Here is a 21,936-nt window from a genome sequence, read left to right as displayed (position 1 = left end):
TGCAGCCCAAGTGGAGGGCACTGGCTGCCTGCCACACCTTGGTATTAGCAGAGCATTGACCCTTTTGTTTTGTACTCTACCAGGGGGAAATGGTGGTTTTCTTCTGGGAAGGAACCCCTGTCCTCAGCAAGGTACAATATACCTAGCTTTTATATCATCAGTTACGTAAGACATGAAGTAGCTTCTGTTTCAGGATTATTTTTGGCATTCGATGTTAAAATTAAGTGGATATTGTGGAGCAGGTGTGTGCATGAGCGAGTGATTACAAGGTACAGGATTACACCGAGTTGGAGAACTGCAGGGTTCAAATGACGAAGCAAGATGCTCAGATCACCTCAAACAACTACAAGCAGAAGATGTTTCCCACCTTGTTTCCCAGTCTGAGCAGAGAAAGTGAAGTCTGTGCAGGATCTCAAGAAGGTTAGCTTTGTTGTGTGCTGGAGTTCCAGCCTGGAGACTCAAGTTCACTGAGGGCACCTTGAGCTGTTATTCAGAATCCACCTCTACCAAAACAGGTTCTCAAGACTCTCCAGCCTCAGCATGTGGCTGACGGCCAAACTGCGTGCTAGGCTGAGAACTGGCATTTTCTTTTTTAATTATGTGGCCACATGTAAACTTAAGCTTATTGAGGCATTGTGTGCTCCCGGGACACATGCTCTTGTTAAACCACTTACCCTACCTCTCTAAAGACATGAAAGTATGCAGTAAATATCGACAAACAAGTTGCCTTTGACCTTCCATTTTTGTCCAAGGTGACCTTTGTGGATGTCTTGCTAGCAGGCTGGAATTTCAGAGGTGAAGCAGGACTTGAAGAGTGTATGTTGATTTTATACGGAACTCAGGGCGGGCCCAGCAGTTCTTAGAAATTTATCTCGTGCAGAATGTAAAGGTTGTGATGACATTTTATGTGAACAGGCAAGGCTGAGTAATGCCTTTCTTCTTGTGTGGAAAGGCTGCCGATTACAAAGCATATATATAACACCAGATGGATCACAGACATTTGAGTATATCTCCGTGAAGTCCAGGCCTATCACATAGCTACTCCAGACATGTCTCCCCGGTCTGCAAACCAGTATTCCCTATTCAGCATTTTGTTTTATCCTGTAACTGTCTGAATATTGATCATCATCTCTGGGGAAAATGAGGAATCCAGATTCCTGTGGTTTATTCTCCTTACATGCAGTTAGTTTTCCCTCTAGACAAAGCTTTCCTAACATTTCATCCCAAGTCTTGTAAAAGTGGCATTTAGTTAAATTAAATCATGAGTACCTTCAAAATAATATTTTAAAGGAGTTAATACATTGATAACAAACAGTTAAAAGGACAGAGGCTGTAATAGATTAAAATGCATTTCCATTTAATTTAACTCTGTGATCGCTGTATTAATCACAAAGCAAGAAAAAGTGGTCTTCACTGCCATGGGATGCCTTCTGCTACAGCCGGAGAGCAGTTGCAAGATGTTACTGTTCTCCTAACTCCCCTTCCTCTTTACGCTAGAATTTTCAGGGTTTAATATCCACGCTGATGCTGAATTTTGGTTTGGGGAAATTTAATCTCCACAGTCCGGCTGGAACAAGGAAGGCAGTATTTGTCGATCAGTATCTTTCACAATTTCCTTAAGTACCATTGGAATTTTTGGGCTGTGCTTTTTTTGTTTATGTTTTTATTTGTCCTTCCTCTTCCCTCCTACCACCTGTTTCCTTTGATATAATTTCTTGTGGTCCAGCAGGAAAATTCCTCTGATAAGCTGAGGTGCAAAAAGGAATGCTCAGAACTCTTATTTTTCCTTCTTCTCAAACTTTGTAAGTCAAGCTGGATTTTATGCTGCTGTGAATACAATTCAGAGCAGATTGAATGGGGTCCTGGTTCCACTGATGCATTCTGTAGAATGGAATTCTATTTCCCTGGTCATCACAGCTCAATTTAAACCTTTATGAATGCAACATGACTTTTAACCCATGGATACAAAAGCTGTAGACTTCAATATCAGCAAGTGTAGGTAAAGATACTAAACCGAATTAGAGCTTGCAAAGAAAATGTCAGAATTTGTTCTCCTACATCAAAAAAGGAAAAGGAAAGGAAAAAAATTCAAAGACAAGGACAAATATTTTCTGTGGCCTCACTTATAAACTAATACTTCCTCTCAGTTCTCGGTGAGGACACTGGTGTCAGCTGATACAGAGCAAAATTTGCATGCTCAGATCAGAAGGACATATTTCTTCTACCATCAGGCTCTACAAAAATTAGATTTCCAATTGTATGTGCCATATCATGTGTTTTCTTTAGTCCTAAAACGTCAGAAATAGTGCTGCATGATTGCAGAGTAGCAATTGTCCTGTTCATGTTTAATTATGAGGATAACATGATTCACATGGAAGATGTAAGAGGAAATTTTGGAAGGAGGAAATAATAAGACATGGACATAAATGTTAAATGCAATAAGTGGAACTAGGTTTTAATGAAGGTTGCACCTTATGCTTTCTTCAATAACTGAATTTTGTAGATGGAGTGTAACAAATCTCATATTTGGACTTTATTAGAGAAAGAACTGGCTAAAAGGGAGGGAAAATGGAAGTATTAGGCTAGGAGGTCATAACAGTGAAATCCTCCATGAATTTTTATCGTGGGACCAGACTTTGTTGTTTATTATTTATGGAAGCATCCATTAGTAAAAAGCAAGCGTAGGCTGGTTAAATTTGTTGATGATACAAACTTAGGAGTCATTTTCCAGACAGAATTACACAGGATCCATTGCATATCATTAGTTCAATTTCATCGTATTTCTATTATGCTGTCCTCAAATAGCTTTTTAGTCATACCATGATAGGCCAGAAGAATTTCTGCTGGATGCTCGCAGCTCAGGATTTGGCTATGACTAAGGAGAAGAGCAACAGGATGTATTAGATGATCGCTTAATAGTTATGTGATTTGAGGGAAAGGAAATGCATCCTAAAAGGTGAGTGGTGAAATGAGAAATACTGTGTGCTGTTGCATAAGGCTGGGGAGAGACATCTTCTGGGCTACCAGGCAGAGCTTGGTCTAACTGCTCAAGGAAGAACAAAAACAAATTAATAGATGTAGAGTTAGGCCTCAGCGTCATCCAAGCGAAATGAATTAAGTATTGAGAAAGACTGAAGAGATTGCCTTTGTTAACCTTTCAAAATAAAAGCTTACTGCTTTTTAAAAATTGTATTTACTTTACTGTAAATAAATTTGATCTTTATTTTACTTATTAGGAAGGTAAATATTAAGGAGGGAAAATATTTTTCTTTCAGTATAGTGATAGCACAAGGTTAAATCGAGGTGAATTGGCTCCTAGTGTGTTGGTGTGGAAATCACAGAATCACTTAGGTTGGAAAAGACCTCCAAGATCATCAAACCCAACCATTAACCTTTAACCTAGCACTGCCAAGCCTAGCACTAAACCCTGTCCCTAAGCACCACATCCACATGGCCTTCGAATACCTCCAGGGATGGTGACTCAACTGCTTCCTTGGGCAGCCCGTTCCGATGCCTCACAACCATTTCTGTGAAGAAATGTCTCCTCATTTCCAACCCGAACCTCCCCTGGCACAACTTGAGGCCGTTCCCTCTAGTCCTGTCACTAGTTACCTGTGAGAAGAGGCCGACCCCCAGCTCCCCACACCTTCCTTTCAGGTAGTTGCAGAGAGCAATAAGGTCTGCCCCGAGTCTCCTTTACTTCAGGCTAAATAACCCCGGTTCCCTCATAAGACTTGTCCTGTAGACCGAAAAAGAATCGCTCTCTTCCCCAGTTTCCTCCTCTGGAAGTATCTGGTGGCTGAGCTGTCACCCACCCAAAACAATACACTGGGGCCTTGCACACCTTACACGTGCCAAAGCTCCGCCAGCCTCAGGCACACGCAGTCAACCGTGGTGGCTGCGGGTGGCAAAGGGACCTCGCGGCCCTCAGCGCCAGCCCCTGAGTCCAACATGGCCGCCCAAAACCCGTCTGCCATGACCAACATGAGTCAAATCGGGACGTTTCTGCCAGCAGGGTTGTTCTAGAACATTGTCAAGGAGAAAGTCTGGTCACCATAAGGCAGAGCTTGCATTGCATAAAGGAATTAATGCATATAGTTTCTTGGAGTAGCAGCAGTCTGGACGTGATGACCTTGGAAGTCCCTTTTAATACTATGCTCCTACAACGTAAAAACAAACAAAACCCCCCAAACAAACAAACAAAAGAAACCTAAATGTTAAATAATAACCTAGCAAAGATTTTAGATCTTCATCCCCTGAGTTAATTTAAGCTAATAACTGCCCTGTCTTGCTAAGATTTTTCTTTTAGTATTGCGTTAGGTTTTATAAGGTAAGATTGCATTAAGTGGGGAACTGAAGGTATTTTTTAATCTGTAATAATGCTGTATTGCAAGATGCTTTATTAATTTGGAGTATCAGTGAGACTTCCACATGATTTTGTTGTTCTTCAAAGCGTGTGGAAAAACAAATCTGAAAATGCAGGAAGATCTACAAATACTTCCCCGAAAGCCAGAGCCTGAAGGCTTCACTGAGGGGACTCACAAACGTAAATCTACCACATGGCAGACCTTCAAAGGGCTTTAACTGTTAAAAATTTGGTTTTCTTGATAACTACATCTGCTTCATATAGTTGGTGCAATTTATTTTTTTTTTGGTGTTGGGTGAAATGCTTCTTTTTTAGCAGCTACTAACTACCATGTCTTCTGTGGTCACCATGGCCTATCCATGTGGAACAGGCCATAGATAAGACTAATTGGTATTGGCAGAATGAATTCAGGTTTGGCCTGCTAATTATAATGTCAAGAATAAACCATTTTTACGCATTGTCCATTTTCTATCAATTGTATTTATACAATGCTGTGTCACTTTAATTAGAAATCTTGTAGGTTCAGGCTATGCTGGATCAGTTGTTGAGGACATCTGCTGCTTTTCTTATAATTGAACAATGACCTTAAATCATAACTGACATAGATTTCCAGTGTTTCACCCCTTACAGCTTTAAAAAAAAAAAAAGGAAAGAAAAGAAAAGAAAAAAGGTTCAATTGCCTAGTTTCTTATCAATACAAAATTAAATTATTGAGTTTAAAGGAGGCAGAAAATGTGTTGGTGGTGGTGGTGGTTGTGTGTTGTTGGTTGTTGTTGTTCTTTTTTTGTTCTTGTTTTTTTTTTTCAACCTAATGAACAACATAGTTTGGAACTCATTGTGTGAAGGTGCCTTGGAACCCAAAGCTCCAAGTATACAGAACCAAAGCTTGTGGAGGAAAGATCTATGCTTTGGTTATTAAATGCAGTTCTTCTGATGCCTCTTTTTGCTCAAGAAATCTCCTAGATTGCTGATTTCTGAAAGTTAAGGGAGTATAATACCTAGGGAAGGACTCTATTTCTGCCTCTGTTCTGTTAGTGAGTATGAGCTACTGTGAAAGAAGGGTTAGAGACTATGGTATGACCCAATACTAAATGTCTTACATTCTTAAATGAGTCATATTGTCATTTATTATATACAAAATCAACCTCTTCATAGTGCTGGGAAAGTAATATTGTATGTATACAATACCACTACACAACTAATAAAACTATAGTCAGTAGTTTATGTATACTGACTATAGTTGGAGATTCTGCTAATTAGTAATGTAACATTATAATGCGTACTATTTAAGGAAACTCTTATTCTTGCTTTTGTTACCTTTGTGTTTTTTCCAACTCTCTCTACATGTTTTCTGTGTATCAGGACTAGAAATTATAAAGAGGAGGGCAACAAGAATGATCAAAGCTACAGAACAGCTTCCATATGAGGAGTAATTACATTGACTGGGACCTTTCAGCTTGGAAAAGAAACAGTGGGAATGCCGGATACAGTAAATGCCTATAAAACCACCTTGAGAAGGTGACAAGGGAGTGGTAATTGATCTCATAATACAAGAATTAACCAGTATCAAGTGAAAATACTATTGGCAGGTATCAAACAGAGCACTTTGCACAGTGTCAAGTAAACAGTGAAAGCTGTAGGAAGCTGGATGCCAACCAGTTACTTGGATTCCATAGGTGATTAGATATAGATGGATTTTGCTCCCATTAACGAGGTATCACGTCTGGATCAGGAGCTACACTGGAGGCTGAGAAAATATGCTGAGGAAGTAAACACTATGTGCTTACTTCATTCTCTCCTTCTGTGCCAGGTGTTCTGCTTGGGAGCCAGGTACTTAGCTGGATGAATATTCGTGTACTTAGCTAGGTGAACATTCAGTCTGAACTGGCAGGGTCTTTACTGTGGTTTGTTCCCTAAATTATCTCCTAATTTATTTTATTCCACAGATTACTCAGGAAATGCCTCTTCATTTTCCTTCTGTCTCACCCTTCCTGTCTGACTTCTTATTTGGTGGTTCTTTTCTTTTCCTCTTGGTCCCAGACTTCCTCTTCAAGTCTGAGAACCTGGGAATGTCGTTTTTACTCTAATAGCCTGATCATGAAGATAACTACAAAAGTTACTAAAAAGGATACAACATTCTTTGAACAGAAATCTGCTCTGATTTTATGTCAGCTTATGTTTTTGTAGGAGGATCATTTCCTTTACTCAGCCTAATTTCAAGGTTCATTTTGTATCGTCTTCCTTGGTATTTTTACTGCCAGCATTTCTCCCAGTGCTAAACGATTTATTACTTGCTGCAGATGGCAACTGACCTGAATCTTATTAGTTTTGCTGCATTCCACAGAGATTTGCTAGACAATAATTAAACAAATTATCCTTTTGTAACTTTTTAATTAATTAGTAGGGGTTTTGTGAATGCTGGTGATCAGCAGCATAAAAGAAATCAATCTTCAGAAATAGAAGACTTCAGTCTAAACACTAGAAGTTTTTTTCCTGAACAATGATGATTAAAACCTTTTAATTTTCCTTATTGAAGGCTTTGATACAGGTTGACAGGAATTCACCCAGAAGAGCTGCTGACGTGCCCTAAACTGAAGGATAAGCATGTCTTCCAACTTCTGTCTCCTGTTGACAAGGAAGGCTGCAGTCTGCCAGCTGGAAGCATGCTTATGCTAACAACAGATGGAGGCAGGTTTTGCAGCTTGGTGTGGAAGAACGTGGCAAAGTACCCCCCATTTTATTTATTTATTGTCATGACAGTACTGCTTACTTCAAACTTTCCAGACCTGCCATTGAAAAGTTTCTTGGTAGTGTGATTTTATTGCTATTTTTTTCCTCTTTTCCATCTCTAAAATCCATCAGGAAGTATTAATGTTGGGCAAATACACAGCAATATCAGTAGATGGAAAAATGGGCTCATTTCATGTACATCTGCTGGTAGCTCAGCAATTTCAAGTAATTTCTTGGTTTGGTATTAGTTCTCCAGAATTGGACAGAAAATATATTTATGGGTAGTATTGAATGGGGGAGGCTTAGGGTAAGACAAGTCTGTGTGCCAACTTTTCCTGTAAGAAAATAAAAAGTTAACTGAGATTTTGGGAATAAAGTACAGGTTTACAAACTTTGTAGGTTACAGTAATTGCACATTTTGATGATAAATAGAAATCTTGTTGCTTCATAAAATTAACAAATTTTAACTGGCTTGCTGGTAATTTTTTAATATTTAAAAAAAACAAAATACTATTGAATGGATTATCATAGCTACTACAAGAAACTAGTGTAAAAGCATGCTAATGTGCAGTAGAGAGTACTGTCATGTCAGAGTACACATTTCCTAATTTTTGCATTAGTAGAGCTCTAACAGAACTCTAAAAAAGTTTTTCATTTACACATCTTAAAACAAATTTTCTGTAATTTGCTACATCTGTGGGTTTTTCTTTTTTTAATGTTTTGCTTGGTACATTGCATTAAGTTTCAGTGGAACTTGGCAATAACAATTAAAAAGGAGCTACTAAAAATGGATAGCCATAATGAGCTAGATGATACTGTGATTTTTATGAAGTGTAGCAATGCATGCCATTATTATAACCTGATAGTTTAAGTGCTATGGAATCATCAGGTTGCACTGTGAAATTGAGAACACGAGGCTCTTTACCTTCAGCACGGGCAGACTATTCTGTATCTTACACCAGGCTATTATGCATCTTTGCATTATTTTAGGGATTATATTCACTCTAAAAGGATTATGTTTCCACATTGAGATCAGTGCATGGCAAAGAAAGTCTAATAGTCTTACTTTATAGATAGATTTTGTATATTGAAGTGGGGCTTCAGTTACAATTACCGTATCATCAGAGAAAATACTGCATCGTATGGAGTTCTGCTCCTGTTTCATGGGGCACGTGGTTAGTTCAAACGATCCCAGTATTTGATTTTAGTGAACTACTGAACATGAGGAGGGAAGTGGTGGCGTCCCCGTCCCTGGGGGTGTTCAAGGAAAGGTTGGACCTGGTGCTTAGGGACATGGTTTAGTGGGTGACATTGGTGGTAGGGAGGTGGTTGGATCAGATGATCTTGGAGGGCTTTTCCAACCCTAATGGTTCTGTGATTCTATGAAAATACCTATAGGCCTATACATAATGGAAAGAATATGAACTGTACCCTAAACTATAATGTTTTATGCTTCTTTGTTCATATTTCTGTCAGGAAGCTCTTGAATTAAGCAGGCATTTCATGGCCAAATCTGTGTAGCCCTGCACTTGTGAGACACTGTTTAACAGCCTCCCTGTGTGGAACAGCTATTTTTGGAAAGCACATCAGAGACATTCAAAAATCTTTAAAAATACTCTTGGCTTTAGAGGGCACGATTCTTCTATTTTACTGAAAATACAAAACTGAAGGAGAAACACAGGAGCCTTTCCCCACTGTTGAATGAGCTTTAGCTCTGGTTGTTTCCTTTCAACAGGGTATATGTTTAAAGAAACTGCTGAAGTTTTCCTTAAGCATAGACATAGCCTTTTCCCCTGGCAGTTGTTGCAGTGTTGCCTAATGTGCTGCGAGCCTCTGTGATGGATTTCTGGTAGGACCAGGAGTAGTGGGATTAATGCACACATTGCAGGTTGTGTGGCTCCTGCTGTGGTCTGACAGTAGCGGAGCTGGGAGTCAGCGGGGCATTCGTCAAGCTTGGGCAGGTGGGGGTTTGGGATTGGCAAAGAACAAAAATAAATGTAAAGAATCAACATAAATGGAGGGAAACAGTTATTGAAAATAGTAGAAACACTGGTAAGAAATATGGAAATGCATAATAATAGAGAAATACTCTGTGTACTTTAGTCTCCTAGTGTGTTTACCCAATCCCGAGGAAAAATCAAAAGTACAATTCCACATTTCAGTTACCTCATTTGGGCTCATTAAATCTGATCTATAATAAATAATCCTGTGGTAAACTTAATTCCTGCCTGTATTTGTGGATATTAGATTTATCCCAGTATTTCTTACACCAAACAATTCTCTTGAGTCTACTGATGGGAGACAGTAATGCACTTGGTGGTTGAATTATGGAAAGCCCCTTGTTGTGCAGCTACAAGCAAGCTGCTGCATGACATTCCCCCCTCCCTAAACACAGGGATAAATATTTATTTAGGGTCCTTATGAAATTTAATACTGTTTTTTTGGGATGGTTAAAAAGGTGGTGTATAATCACTCGTCCTCGTGACTTACGTGTACAGGGAGTTCTCTTTCAATTTGTTTTTATTACCTCCGTGAAGTTAATTAACTTTGTAGCTCGTAGGAGCATAGTTTCTTCCTAAGAACAACAAACAAGCAACGCCAATCAGTGAAAACCAAACACAATTCTCTGAAGAATGTGAGAAATGTCTCATGATGTTCCACAAGTGAGAAGTTGCCTGTATCCTTTTCGCTAATACCACCGGTCTGTACAGCTCCCTTTTGCCTACAGGTAATATTAACACGTGGCAGAAGTTTCACAGCAGCATTTTCAAGGCTTTTTGCTGCTCTCTTAGGACTGCACTTTCTTTTCTCCCCTCTTTTTCATTTGCAGCTTACCGTTTTAAGGAAAGAAACACGTTTGTTTCTGTTTCATGTTGGCAGCCCATCAAAGCAAGTCCTTTATTTTCTTTAGAAGATTATCAGTCTGATGCAGAGTTGTGATGGCATTTCTAGAGCCGTTTCTACCAAGGACTATGATCCTGTCATAAACAGACCCTAATATGCTCTCTTACAAAGATGTCTCGTGTTTAGAATGAACTTAAAGGTACAGAAAATGTTTAATCCCCAGCAGAGTTGCTTATTTCCAACACTACAAACCTGTGAGTGCCACCACACTGAATTACGTAGCAATACCCGTTACATGAAGGTGAGGTCAGATATGTTTTGTCTTCTTTAGAGAAGTCCTGAAGGCATGTTAAATTAGCAAGGTGTAGTACTGGGTTGGTTTGTGTGTGTCTCTGTAGTTCTGTGGATCCCTTAAATGTAGACAGAATCCACACATGACTTTGAATTCTTGAATGTATCATCAAGCTGTGGAGTAGGAGGAAAGGAGATTTCTCTGTTGGTTTCTCCCAGGCTTTCTGGTCTGGTGTAAGGAATCGGCTGAGACGTTTCTGGACCTTGAGTCCGGATTTCCTGTGTTTAATCTTGAGACCACTTGTCAGTCTTGATGTTTATCTAGTCTTCTCTGAAGTACTAGCCACTGTGAGAAGAGATTGGAGATCTGTCTTCTAAAAATGATAGCCTCTAGAATTGTGGTGGTTTGGTGTTCTTTTTTTTTTTCATAGATAGAAAAAGAAAGTGAAGGCAATAATTACTTTGTTTAGGGAGAATCTTTGTGAGGTAAGTCTCTAAGTTCAGCCTTTCCTGAGTCTTGATTCCTAAAAGAGGAGTGTAGTCAAAAATAGTGTTAGCTTCATTCAGGTGGATATGTTTCAAGGTCATGAGATTGCAAGGGAACCTCTTTGGAAGAAAAAAGAAGTGGTTTTAGGAGACACCTTATTGCCAAAGAGACTGCATTTTTTCCATCCGAAACTATACCATCTACAGCTGGGAAAAAATATTTCTCTCATGAAAATTTCCAAGAAATTTAAGTTAGAAAAGTAGTAACACACTATTAATTGTCCCCAGCAAAGCCTGTCATGAGAGCCTACAGTGGCAGTGGTATTTTGATCTCTGGTGCTGAATTTGTTTAAAATATTGTAGTTCCCTACTACTTGATGCCAGCTCAAAATTTCTGGAGTGCCAAAGGTTCACCACGGCTCCATCAAGGAGCCGTGTGCCTCTTCCCCCATCCTGTGATGGGAGAGGTGTCTCACCCAGCGAAGTCTGACGAAGGGGATGCCTGCAGTTCGGTTTTGTGATTCATGCATGACTTGCCATGAGTAACGGCTCGGGCTGTGAGGAAGGAAGAACAGCAGAGGCTCAGGGCAAAATTGGTTGTTCCCTTTGGTTAGATCTGGCTTACTGGCAAGAAGTTTCTCAGCCCTGGGGCTGAAGTGTTCGTGCAAAGATCATTGAGCTGGGCCAAATATGTTTAGGTGATGTGTCTTGGACAGCAGATTTCTGTTTAATTCTTCCCGCAGCCTCGTCCTTGCAAGAAAAGGAGTGCTCTTCCCATTGTCGCACACTTTGACATGCCCATGACACTTAAGACTTGCTGGAGTTGTACTCTTCTTTTCCACTTACCTGTCTCAGCTGTGATTCCCAAGACATTCAGTAACCAAGAAAACTTGGTAGTTCGTGTATCAGGCAGTGTTATTTTTCTTGAGAGCAGTACTGACTGGTCAGTTTTGCCACAGGTGGTTACTTTGGGAGATAACCGTAACATTAACGAGGTTTGTAGCATGCTTTGATGGTGATTGCACAGGAGAACTGAGTTTCAAACTAATTTCATCATCTGTGGTAAGTATTGTGATGGGCTCAGTCGTACTGTAAGTAAACATAGTAATTACTTTGAAGAATGGTGTCATAAGGCATTTTGTGGAATTGCCGAGACCTTGTGATCCCTGTTGTTTGACGTGTTGATTTCAGATACATTGATGTGGTATTTTTGCTTGGTACTTTGTGGAATCTTAATTTTAATGACACTTTCAGTACAGACAATTTTTTTTTTCTTATTCTTGTCTCCAAATAGTTACATCAAAAGAGTGATGAGCACCTGGTTAAGCTGAAAATAAGCCCTCACAACACTTTCACCTTTCCTCAGTGCTATGCTCTTAATTTTTTTTTTCTTAGCATGTAAAGAATCACAGCTCTGGAAGGACTTTGCTTGGGTTCTGTCTTGCACTCAAATCTCATTTCTGTTTGAAATTTAGTACATGTTTTCATTCAACCTTCTAAATTAAAAGGTGTTCTAATAATTTCCCTTTGAACACCTTATCTTTCAAGGTATTCAGTGTTGACAGATCTCGTGTGATGTTGCTAAAACGGTCTGAACTGAACGTGTTTTCTTTGAATTTCTATTTATAAAGTATGCATATTTTATACACTTACTTAAAAGGAAAATATTCCAGCTACATGGGAGGAGTTCTGCTTTGAGTTTTAAGGTCTGTTACATTATTTTCTTCTATGTCTACAAACCCCTCAGGAGATGGGAGCATATCTTTGTGGAGTCACTTACAAAAATATTTTCAGTCTGTCCACAAGAACAGGGAAAATCTGAAATTCTTACCTTTGAAAATAAATTATTAGCGGGTTGGTCTTTTCTGGATATGCAATCAGTTTCTCGAAACATTCACACAGTGCACTTTTCATAACACGACTCCGTGGTTAGCGCTTGGACATGCCAGTAGCTGCTTGCAGTGTCTCACTAGGATTATGCCATAAACACTTGGTGCTGTAATAGTGTCGGTCGCAGCCAAAGCTTTTATGAATGAAATTTATGCTTGGAAGAAACCTGTCACGGAGATGGGTGCTGAAGAAATGCTGCTGGGTGTTTAATTTGGAAACTAAGGGGAAAAAAAAAAAAAAAAAAGGAAAAAGAAAAGTCACCAGATTTTATGCAGAGATGTTTTGCTGAAGTATATCGGAAGTGTTTCAAGGTTGATTGTCATCTTCTTGCATACTTTGGGATACATTTATATGAAACTGTGAATTTCAGTACGTTTAAACAGAAATATGTAATATATAATATAAATTATATTAGATAAACTACAGTGGTGCCAGTAACAGCAGTCAATGAATTCTTACAGTGTTTTTAGCACTTTGCAGCCACTGACCACGTGAATATATTATGGCAGTCTTAATCCTTCTGATTGATAATCTAAAGGTGAGGAGTGCTGTAGCTACCTGCTTCAAAGGATAACTAAAATACAGTGTTGTATATACCAAAATCACATTGTTGCTATGATTTTATTTTCCATATATTTTAAAAAAAAAAAAAAGGTCAGGTTTTCTGAAGTTGCAGTTGAGCAGTGGTTCATCTCGTCCAGATAAATTCCTTAAGGATTAACCACAGTATGCACTTTCCATTTGTATCTGAGAACTAACATTTGAAAAGATTTAAGTGTCATTTTTGCTGAAGGTTTTTTTGCCGTAGGCTGGAAGTTGTCCTCATTTGTGTGTTATGGCAATACTCACAGTGCCCATCAATAGACATCTAATACATTTATTTAGATTTATTGTCAGAATCTAATCTAGATTTATCTAGACGCCTTTAATCAGAAGAGAGAAGAAGGCTCCTGTCTTCTGAAGGTGGGGTTCTTGAAGTGCAGTTCTGCATGTAGCCTGCAAAAAAACTCTTTCTAAGCCTTTTCCTTTCTTGGAAAGACTCTGAAAAGTCCTTTGGGGTACGTTTTCTCTGGGAGCAAGGCATCTTTAATTTCAGCAGTGGTAAGACACCGGACAGATGGGCCAGCATGTAAGTGTGGAGAGCCAGAAGGAGGTCTGCAAGTGTTGAGCTGACAGTGCTCTTCTTCACATCCCATCTTCATTCTCCTTCCTCCGAAGCGAGATGTCTCGTACATTAAACAGCTGTTTCACTGTAGACCTTGGATAACTGCTGCTGGCATGGAAACAAAACTCCAAACTCAGGTGCTTAAAGGTTATATCCAAACGTCCTCCAGGCCTTTTTGCAATTCATATCTCCAGCGAGTTTTTGGTTTTCATTCGTGTGGTTTTTAACCATTTGTCTCTCCCTGTGAAGCAGCAGCGTAAAAAATCTGAAAATACGGGTAGTCTTTACAGGACCTTGTAAAGCAGAGACGGTAGTATTTTTGGACAATGTGTTTGCATATATGAATAAACAGAGAAGCGATTTAACGTTGCCAATATGTGTGTATTGGCATGTATGTTCGCTTGCCATCTGCTAGCTTTGTTACTGCTTTGGGGAAAGCAGTGAAAAAAATCTCTTGAAATTTTGTTGGTTCAAAGCCTTGAAATGAGGTTTGTGTCGGAAAACAGGAAGCATTTTGTAGTAACTTTCTTCTGAAGTGCTGTGCATTTCAAAGCAGCTTGTTAATATCTTCCTTATAGAATTATTTATTTCCATGACCATTTTTTCACTGAGCAATATGAATCTTTGAAGAACACCGTAACAGCTCTTTGAAAGTGGTAATGTTCAATAGAATTTGTTAGAGATTTTTTAGATAACCATTTAATGCTATTTTGGGGGCTTGCATTCAGAATTTTGGCTAATTCTTGCACTCATTGATTTAAAAATGAGATTTTGTCAAAAGCTTCCCAATTAAAACTTCTTCCTACTTGAAACCCAAACCAATTGTTACTGGCAAACTGCTTTTCCTGCAAGGGTGAACACGCTGACCTTTATACAGCACCTTTGAGCATTTCTGGAAGTCACTCCCGGTTCTGTCTGGTATATCAGCACAGCTTTGTAAACAAGATTGTTCCCTGCAGTTTCTCCTGGTTACCTTGAGGCTGTACTATTTTATACTTTTCCCTTTTAAGCACTGAAAAAAGCTAAGTTGAAATCATATACTGTTTAAAAAAAATCTCAGATGTTACTCCTTTGTCATACAAAACCAGCATGTTTTTATTAGCAGTCCCACTCTTGATTTTAGAACATCGGCAAGATGAAGCATGAGTCTTTTTGGCAGCTGTAGGAATGTGAGCCTTCAGTATGAGAACCCCTGTAAGCGACATTGAATCCTATTTGTTTACTGGTGAACCAGGGGAGTATTTGGTTCACACAAAGTACTGTGCGCAACGTGCTTCCTGCCCTGACTGCAAACAATCAGCAGCAACAGGAAACTACTTTGCACCAGCTTTGAAAGCCAGGACAGCTTGTTTGAAAGCAGAGCATAAAGCAATCTGGCTGAGGAGTTGTCTCAGCTAACACTTGCGCATCTGGGAAGCAGGTTTTTGTATTTCATAACGTCCTTGCCAAACTGGTAGAGGCTGGGTGTGTCTAGATCTAATTTTGTCTCTCAAGAAACCAAGCTTTGATTTTACAAATGATGTGCTTTATTTGTAAAAATCTTCAGTCTGTTTTTTGTTGTGTTTTTTTTTTTCAGGAGGTCCAAACATATGGGCCATCACCTTGGAAGAGCGGACCAAGCATGACAAGCAGTTTGATAGCCTTAAACCCACAGGAGGCTACATTACAGGTTGGTCTGGGATTCTGCATTACACATTAACTGCTATGTACACATAGTATCTTTGTGAAACTGTTTGAAAACGACATCCTATTTCAGCCCTTTGTTGTGTGACTAATAACCATACTCTTCAGGCAAACAGCCACAGGTTATTACTAAACCTTTGGAGCTTTGGACTAAAGTCTGGCACAGAAACACTGGCTTATTAACCCCATCACTTCTGCAGCCAGCATTTACATGCTGTCATTCTGTCTAGTTTCAAAAACCAGAGTATCAGGCTAAATCTGTGCTGAGATGGGAAGCTGCCAAGAAACACTTCTGGTAGCTATTGTGACAAGTGATACCAGAAACACAAGTGGCTCTCTTCTGTCTGAATAGTGCTAGAGAACACTGTGCTGTTAGATATCTTTGTTATGGGGGGGAGGCAGGGAGAGTTACTGACAACTCTTCCTTGTTAATGGCTGCTTGAAATATTTTAACCCTTGGGCCTTCAGCAAATTCTGGACAGTCTTAGGGCATTTTGCAGTTGCTTGCTGTCAGTTCCAGTTGAATTCAATTTTTCTTCTCTGGAACAATTGTCATGTTGCTGTGCACTTCAGAATTTGCACTTTGTAACATCAAGAAAAGCCTTGAGTTCAGTGGCACAGATGACTTAATTTAAGAATGCATTGTTCTTTGTGTGTGCGGGGCTGCTGAAGATGAGCCCTGATCACTTCTGCCTGCCTAACTATCTGCTGACTAACCTGTCTGGTAACGCTAGTGCCCCTGTTTTTCCTCTTTTTGGTCTGAAAAAGACAGAGGAAAGAGAGAGAAGTTGTCTGTTGGTAACATGCCCATCTTCTGGCTAAGATAATCTCCTGCTTTGACCAAACAGCACTGGGAGATTGGTGTTTATTTTACCACCAGCTGGAAAAGTGTGCAGTGCCGGGGACTTTCATAAAACGTACTACCTTTAGGCCACATCAGGGCTGTCACCTGCATGTCTGCAGGCTTTATTATTTGTTTGGTGTTTGAAATGAAAGACTGTATATGAATAGAAGGGAAGAAAGTTCTGAAAGAATACCTGAGGTCTTGGCTTTAAGCATATAGAATTCACTCGTAGATAAGCATTAATATCACTATCTGTGTTTTATCATATCCGTACCAATTGATGTGGAATTCAGTATGGATGTGCACAACAGTTCTGTTGTGGTTTAACCCGGCCGGCAGCTAAACACCACACAGCCGTTCGCTCACCCTCCCCCCTCCCTCTCTGGGATGGGGGAGAGAAACAGGAAAGTGAAGCCGGTGAGTTGAGATAAAGACAGTTTATTAAGACAGGAATATAATAATAACAATAATAATAACAATAGTGATAATGATAATAGTATTAACAATAATAATGTGTAAGAAACAAGTGATGCACAATGGAATTGCTCACCACCCGCTGACCGATGCCCAGCCTATCCCCGAGCAGCCGGCCCCCCCACCCCGGCCAGCCACCCCTATATATTGTTTAGCATGACGTCAGATGGTATGGAATACCCCTTTGGCCAGTTTGGGTCAGCTGTCCTGGGTCTGTCCCCTCCCAGCTCCTGCTGCACCCCCAGCCTGCTCGCTGGCAGGACAGAGCGAGAAGCCGAAAAGTCCTTGGCCTGGTGTAAACACTGCTCTGCAACAATTAAAACATCAGCATGTTATCAGCGCTCTTCTCAGCCTAATCCAAAACATAGCACCCTACCAGCTACTATGAGGAAAAATTAACTCTGTCCTAACTGGAACCAGGACAAGTTCCTATTCCTTTCCTGAAATATTGAATTATTGGATGCTTCTGTGATGGAACAGAATTTTACCTAGAACATGATATTTTCCAATTTTTTTTCTAGAGTGGCAGTACTGGCTCAAGTTAGGTTGGATAAAGGAGAAGGAAAGAAATAGCGTGCTCATCCTTCCCTGTAAAAGTAATTGGGTCAGGATTAAATTTTTTGGTCATTTATACTATATAATATTTCTTTACATCTTGTATTTGTTAAACTGTTGGCAGCTGTTGTTTTTTGACCTGTTAAAGCTTTTTGTAGCTATTTGAATCCACTTCTCAGAGCAAAGATTCAAGATTACAGAACAGAAGGACATCTGATAATTGCTGTCACCAACAAAGGAGTTGGGTGGTAGGAACCTGGAACGTTTAGCATCTGTTGTGGTGGTTTGTTCTGAAGATCTGGTCCCTCATGGGGGTGCTGAGGTCGTATGAAAATTCTGGTATTCATAAATGTCCACTCCACGTCTCTAGTGTAATAGTCTCTTTCTTTCTTGTTTGTCATAGGTGATCAAGCACGTACCTTTTTTTTGCAGTCGGGTCTGCCAGCTTCAGTCCTTGCTGACATATGGTAAGGTATTCTTTATTTTTTTATAAGAAGTACGTAGCTTCCAAATACCATCTCTGGCATGTTGTGTTGTCTAAAAGATGTTTTCAGCAGTCAAAGAAGGAGTGTTGTTTTAAATATTGTTTTAATTTTGTTAAATTTAGAGGAAGGATTGAACTCGTGTACCAGCACTTAATTAAAAAGCAGTATCTTTCTAAATCTTTCTTACGATTTTAATTCAAATCAGACCATCTTGAACACTGCCTTTTTAAACTGTAGAAGCGCTTGAAGCAAAAGGTGCTGCAAAATTGCAAGGCACTAAAAGGGGAAAGCACCTGTTGGACTGCCACAAAAGTCAAACCATGTTTTAATGTTATAAATAATAATATGGAATAAAGAGATTAATGAATTTCTGGAGATACTGAAAAGAATGGTGTTTAAAATACCAGTAAACACTAAAAAACGGCAATAAGATTAAGTGTGGGAAAAATTACGTGCTACTCAGCTAGGAGTGGAAACTGTACTGAAACTAGAAAACAGATAAAATCTGAAGCTACAGAATAGGTCAGTTTATAATACACTGTAAGATATCAACCCAGTACTACAACACGGGAACTGGAAAAAGTGCTGCTCTTTGCAGCATGTAGTTACAAGGCTTAAAACAGAAATTTTCTATGTAACTCCTCAGTCTTCACCAGAATGCTGCGTTTGCTTCGAAGTACTTCATTGTTATCTGTACATGCACATGCTAAAAGTCACAGAGTGGAGGACCATAATAATTAAGAGGAATTCACCTATGGAAAATATTAAAGAAAACATGTATTTTGAAATAATGCTAAGTTAGTTTCTTCGTCAGACACTTAATGTGCATGAAAAGAGTGGCAAGGAAATTTTTACATTGATCTTGCTAGTAGCATAGAAAGAAGCATAGCTGAGGTGTATCTGTAGCAACAAGTGAACAGAGGACTCCAGGCACGAGTCTACTGCTTTTCCAAATGTCTTTCTCCTTTCTCAGGTGCTAAGTGTTTAATACACAGTAACTTTAAAACCAAACTTGGTAGAAGTCATTTAATATGGTTAGACAAACATTATGCTTTGAAATTATGCAAATTTTTGAGGGTTTCAGTGTTAACAAAAGTAGAAAATACAGAAATGGTTGCAGTGTTTGTTGTTTTCTTAGATAAAAACAGTAAATAAAATAGATAGGAAAGCTTCTCATTAAGTGAAAACCTTTAATTTACATTTCTCCCTTGTGGGCTTTTTTTTTTTTCCAAAGGGCACTGTCAGATCTGAACAAGGATGGAAAAATGGATCAACAGGAGTTCTCTATAGCTATGAAACTCATCAAGCTGAAATTACAAGGACAGCACTTGCCTATGGTTCTCCCTCCTGTCATGAAACAATCTCCTGTACTTTCACCGCTAATGTCAGCTCGCTTTGGTACTTATTAATATGTAATTACTTAGTGTTCAGAGAGAAAACACAGAGTTGATCTGCAGTCGAGTATAAGTATCATTAGTCTGACCAGTTGTTGAAGCAATCGGTTAAAACCAAACCAAAAAAAAAAACAACAAACCACCATGAATATGCTGATGTAAGAAATTCACAAAGCCTCTTTCTTGAGACAGAGCAAATTGTATATATTTTTGATAATTTCATTCTTCAATTATACTTAATAAAAGCTTTTAGTGAATTTTGACATGAGAAGGCCATTTGCATCTGCCATCTGACTTGCAGAGCGTCCTCTTATACTGAAGGCCTTTTTTTGTCTCCCTCCTACTCATTCACCAAATTATACTTGTTACTTTTTTTTTTCTTTTTAAGTTAAATTTAGCAAAAGTCAAAGTTTTGGTAAAACAGTTATTTTAAATATTTTTTTTCAAAATGAATCAGATTGTTCACTGACTATATGATCAATTAAATGTAATTACTTTTAACTTTTTTTCTCTTCTTACTGTGTTTTGGGATTCAGTGCGTGTCTGTTAGTTGACATATTGTTGTTTTGTAGAAATAAATACACACTATGACTTCAGCCAGGTTACAAAATGCTTTTGTATGTATACACTGAAATTAAATATTTGTATTAAATATTTGTATATGTTAATTACATATGCGATGTAAAATGTCTGACCAGCTCTAAATCTTGTGTGTTTGCATACAAATGCATGCATTTATACATAGCTGTGGTTGGCATATGATTACTTAATATTAACCTTTCATCATTTCATCTGCATCCAGTCCTCTTCCACAAGAGTTAGCCAGTAATCCAAGTGTCTTAATTAGCTTCAGACAACTGATTTAAGAAATCCTTTATTGGGCATGTGTCCCTCAGAATGTACTTTTCACCCATACAGATTTTCCCAGGGCTGAGATTTGAGAGAGACTTAATTCAGGAACAGCATGAGCTGATCTTTATAGAGGATTCCCACAACTTTTTAGTTCCGTAATATTTCTATCTCAGGGGCCGGGTGCAGATGGGCTTGTTGAAGAACAGTAATTCTGTAAATATCTGTAATTACAGAACATTAGATCTTAAACCTTTTGTGAAATACTAGCTACCTTGAGAATGTGTTTTATTTTGTTTTGTTTTTTAAATTAATGTTCTTCAGTATAGTTTCCCTTATTTTCCTCTGTGAGCTGTGTTGCCTAGCTTTGAAGAAAATATTCTATGTGAGCATCTATTTTAGCTTATTGTATCTCTGGATGCAGGATGCTTTGTGTAGTTTCTGCCTAGCACAGTGGAGTCAGTTTCTTGCTGGAGTCTCTGCAGTATTAAATCATTAATTGTTTGATTTTACTCTAGGAATGGGTAGTATGCCAAATCTGTCCATGCCAACGTCTATGTCTGCAGTCACACCATTAGCTCCCATGTCTCTGACCTCAATGAGTTCCATTCCTCCTTTGGTAATTTCTGCTCCCCTGGTGCCTTCTGTCAGTACCTCATCATTGCCAAATGGAACATCCAGCCTTCTGCAGCCTTTGTCCATACCTTTCTCTTCAAGTAAGTATAGTATAGTCCAGTACTCAGTTTGACTGAAATAATAATAATAAAGTATTTTTTCCAAAGTTCACATTCATCATATCTGTTCTAACTAATTAAGTTTTAAAACAAGGCACTGATTAACTTATTTCTCTTAAAGCCTCAAAAAAAAAAAAAATATATATATATACTGGTTTACTTTACAGCTTTTGGTTTTGTTTGTTTGTTTGTTTCAGCGTTGCCTCATACTGGTTCTTTAGGTCCCATGGCAGGAGGGTTTGGTGGTACTAATATGCAGAAGGCACAGTCACTAATCGATTTAGGATCTAGCAGGTATGAAAGTTGAGTTTAAAATGGTTATATGTTAAACTTGAGTATGCCTTCTAAAAATTATGGAACACTTGTGTATTTTCAAAGTCTCATTCATTAGTAATGGTCTACCAGGTCTGAAAGTAAATTGTTTTGATATATGCAAATAAATAAATAATATTATTTATTAAATAACTAAATAATATTTTTCAGTAAATGTAACAAAACTATCCAAAGTAGGTGAGGAGCTCTAATGAGAGAAAGTGGTGACTAAAAGAAGGGAATGTACAGCATTAGTAAGTAGATGTAAAACTTGCAAGCAGTTGTAAAAGGAATGTTTATGGATCGATGTGCTCATTCATTATAGATGGCACCAAATAATTAGCAGACATGTAAGAACTGTATTTGTTATAAATATTTATCTATGGATTTGTTTTATGAATAATAGAAGGTTATAAATCTTTGTCATCAGCTGCTCTATTTCACTGATTTTAGAGCTTTGTCAGAGACTAAGTGAGGGTCTCTACAATTATCTCTACAATTAGACTTTGAAGGAACAGTCTTCCAAAAGACAACACAGAGGGCATTTCAGCCCCAGCTCAATTCCAGAAAGTGACTCAGAAGTGCTTGCACCTTTTTGCTGCTAATACACAGCACATAGGATGAGTAGGAGGATTACCTTAAGTAAACCAGACTGGTTTTGTCTGGTCTTCAAAGATGGCACAGTGCAAAAATGCTGGGATTTAAAGGTAGAAGCGTTATAGACATAACTAAACACTTGATCGGTGCTACTCTGCAGAAACTGCATGAACCAGAAAATCTCCATTCAGCCTGTCATTATCACTAATGGCAAAACAGAGGGAGAGGTGGAATGTA

General features: G+C 38.7%; 1 protein-coding gene across 11 annotated transcripts in view; it reads left to right on the top strand.

Moving 5' to 3' along the window:
• Positions 1–21,936, top strand: part of ITSN2 (intersectin 2) — an 81,202-nt gene that overhangs the window by 15,443 nt on the left and 43,823 nt on the right. For 9 of the 11 annotated variants that reach the window (XM_080587345.1, XM_080587351.1, XM_080587350.1 and 6 more), the window contains exons 3-7: positions 15,349–15,441; positions 17,732–17,795; positions 19,048–19,211; positions 20,575–20,772; positions 20,988–21,084. In XM_080587345.1, the coding sequence (XP_080443471.1) occupies positions 15,349–15,441; positions 17,732–17,795; positions 19,048–19,211; positions 20,575–20,772; positions 20,988–21,084 (616 nt within the window). Of the gene's footprint in view, positions 1–13,584; positions 15,193–15,220; positions 15,237–15,348; positions 15,442–17,731; positions 17,796–19,047; positions 19,212–20,574; positions 20,773–20,987; positions 21,085–21,936 lie in introns of those variants that run through there. The other 2 variants (XM_080587352.1, XM_080587353.1) reach the window with 2 other exon arrangements.

The sequence above is a fragment of the Anser brachyrhynchus genome (genome assembly GCF_964034855.1).
Source record: "Anser brachyrhynchus genome assembly, chromosome: 3".
Lineage (NCBI taxonomy): Eukaryota > Metazoa > Chordata > Aves > Anseriformes > Anatidae > Anser > Anser brachyrhynchus.
This window is presented reverse-complemented; position numbering and strand designations above follow the sequence as displayed.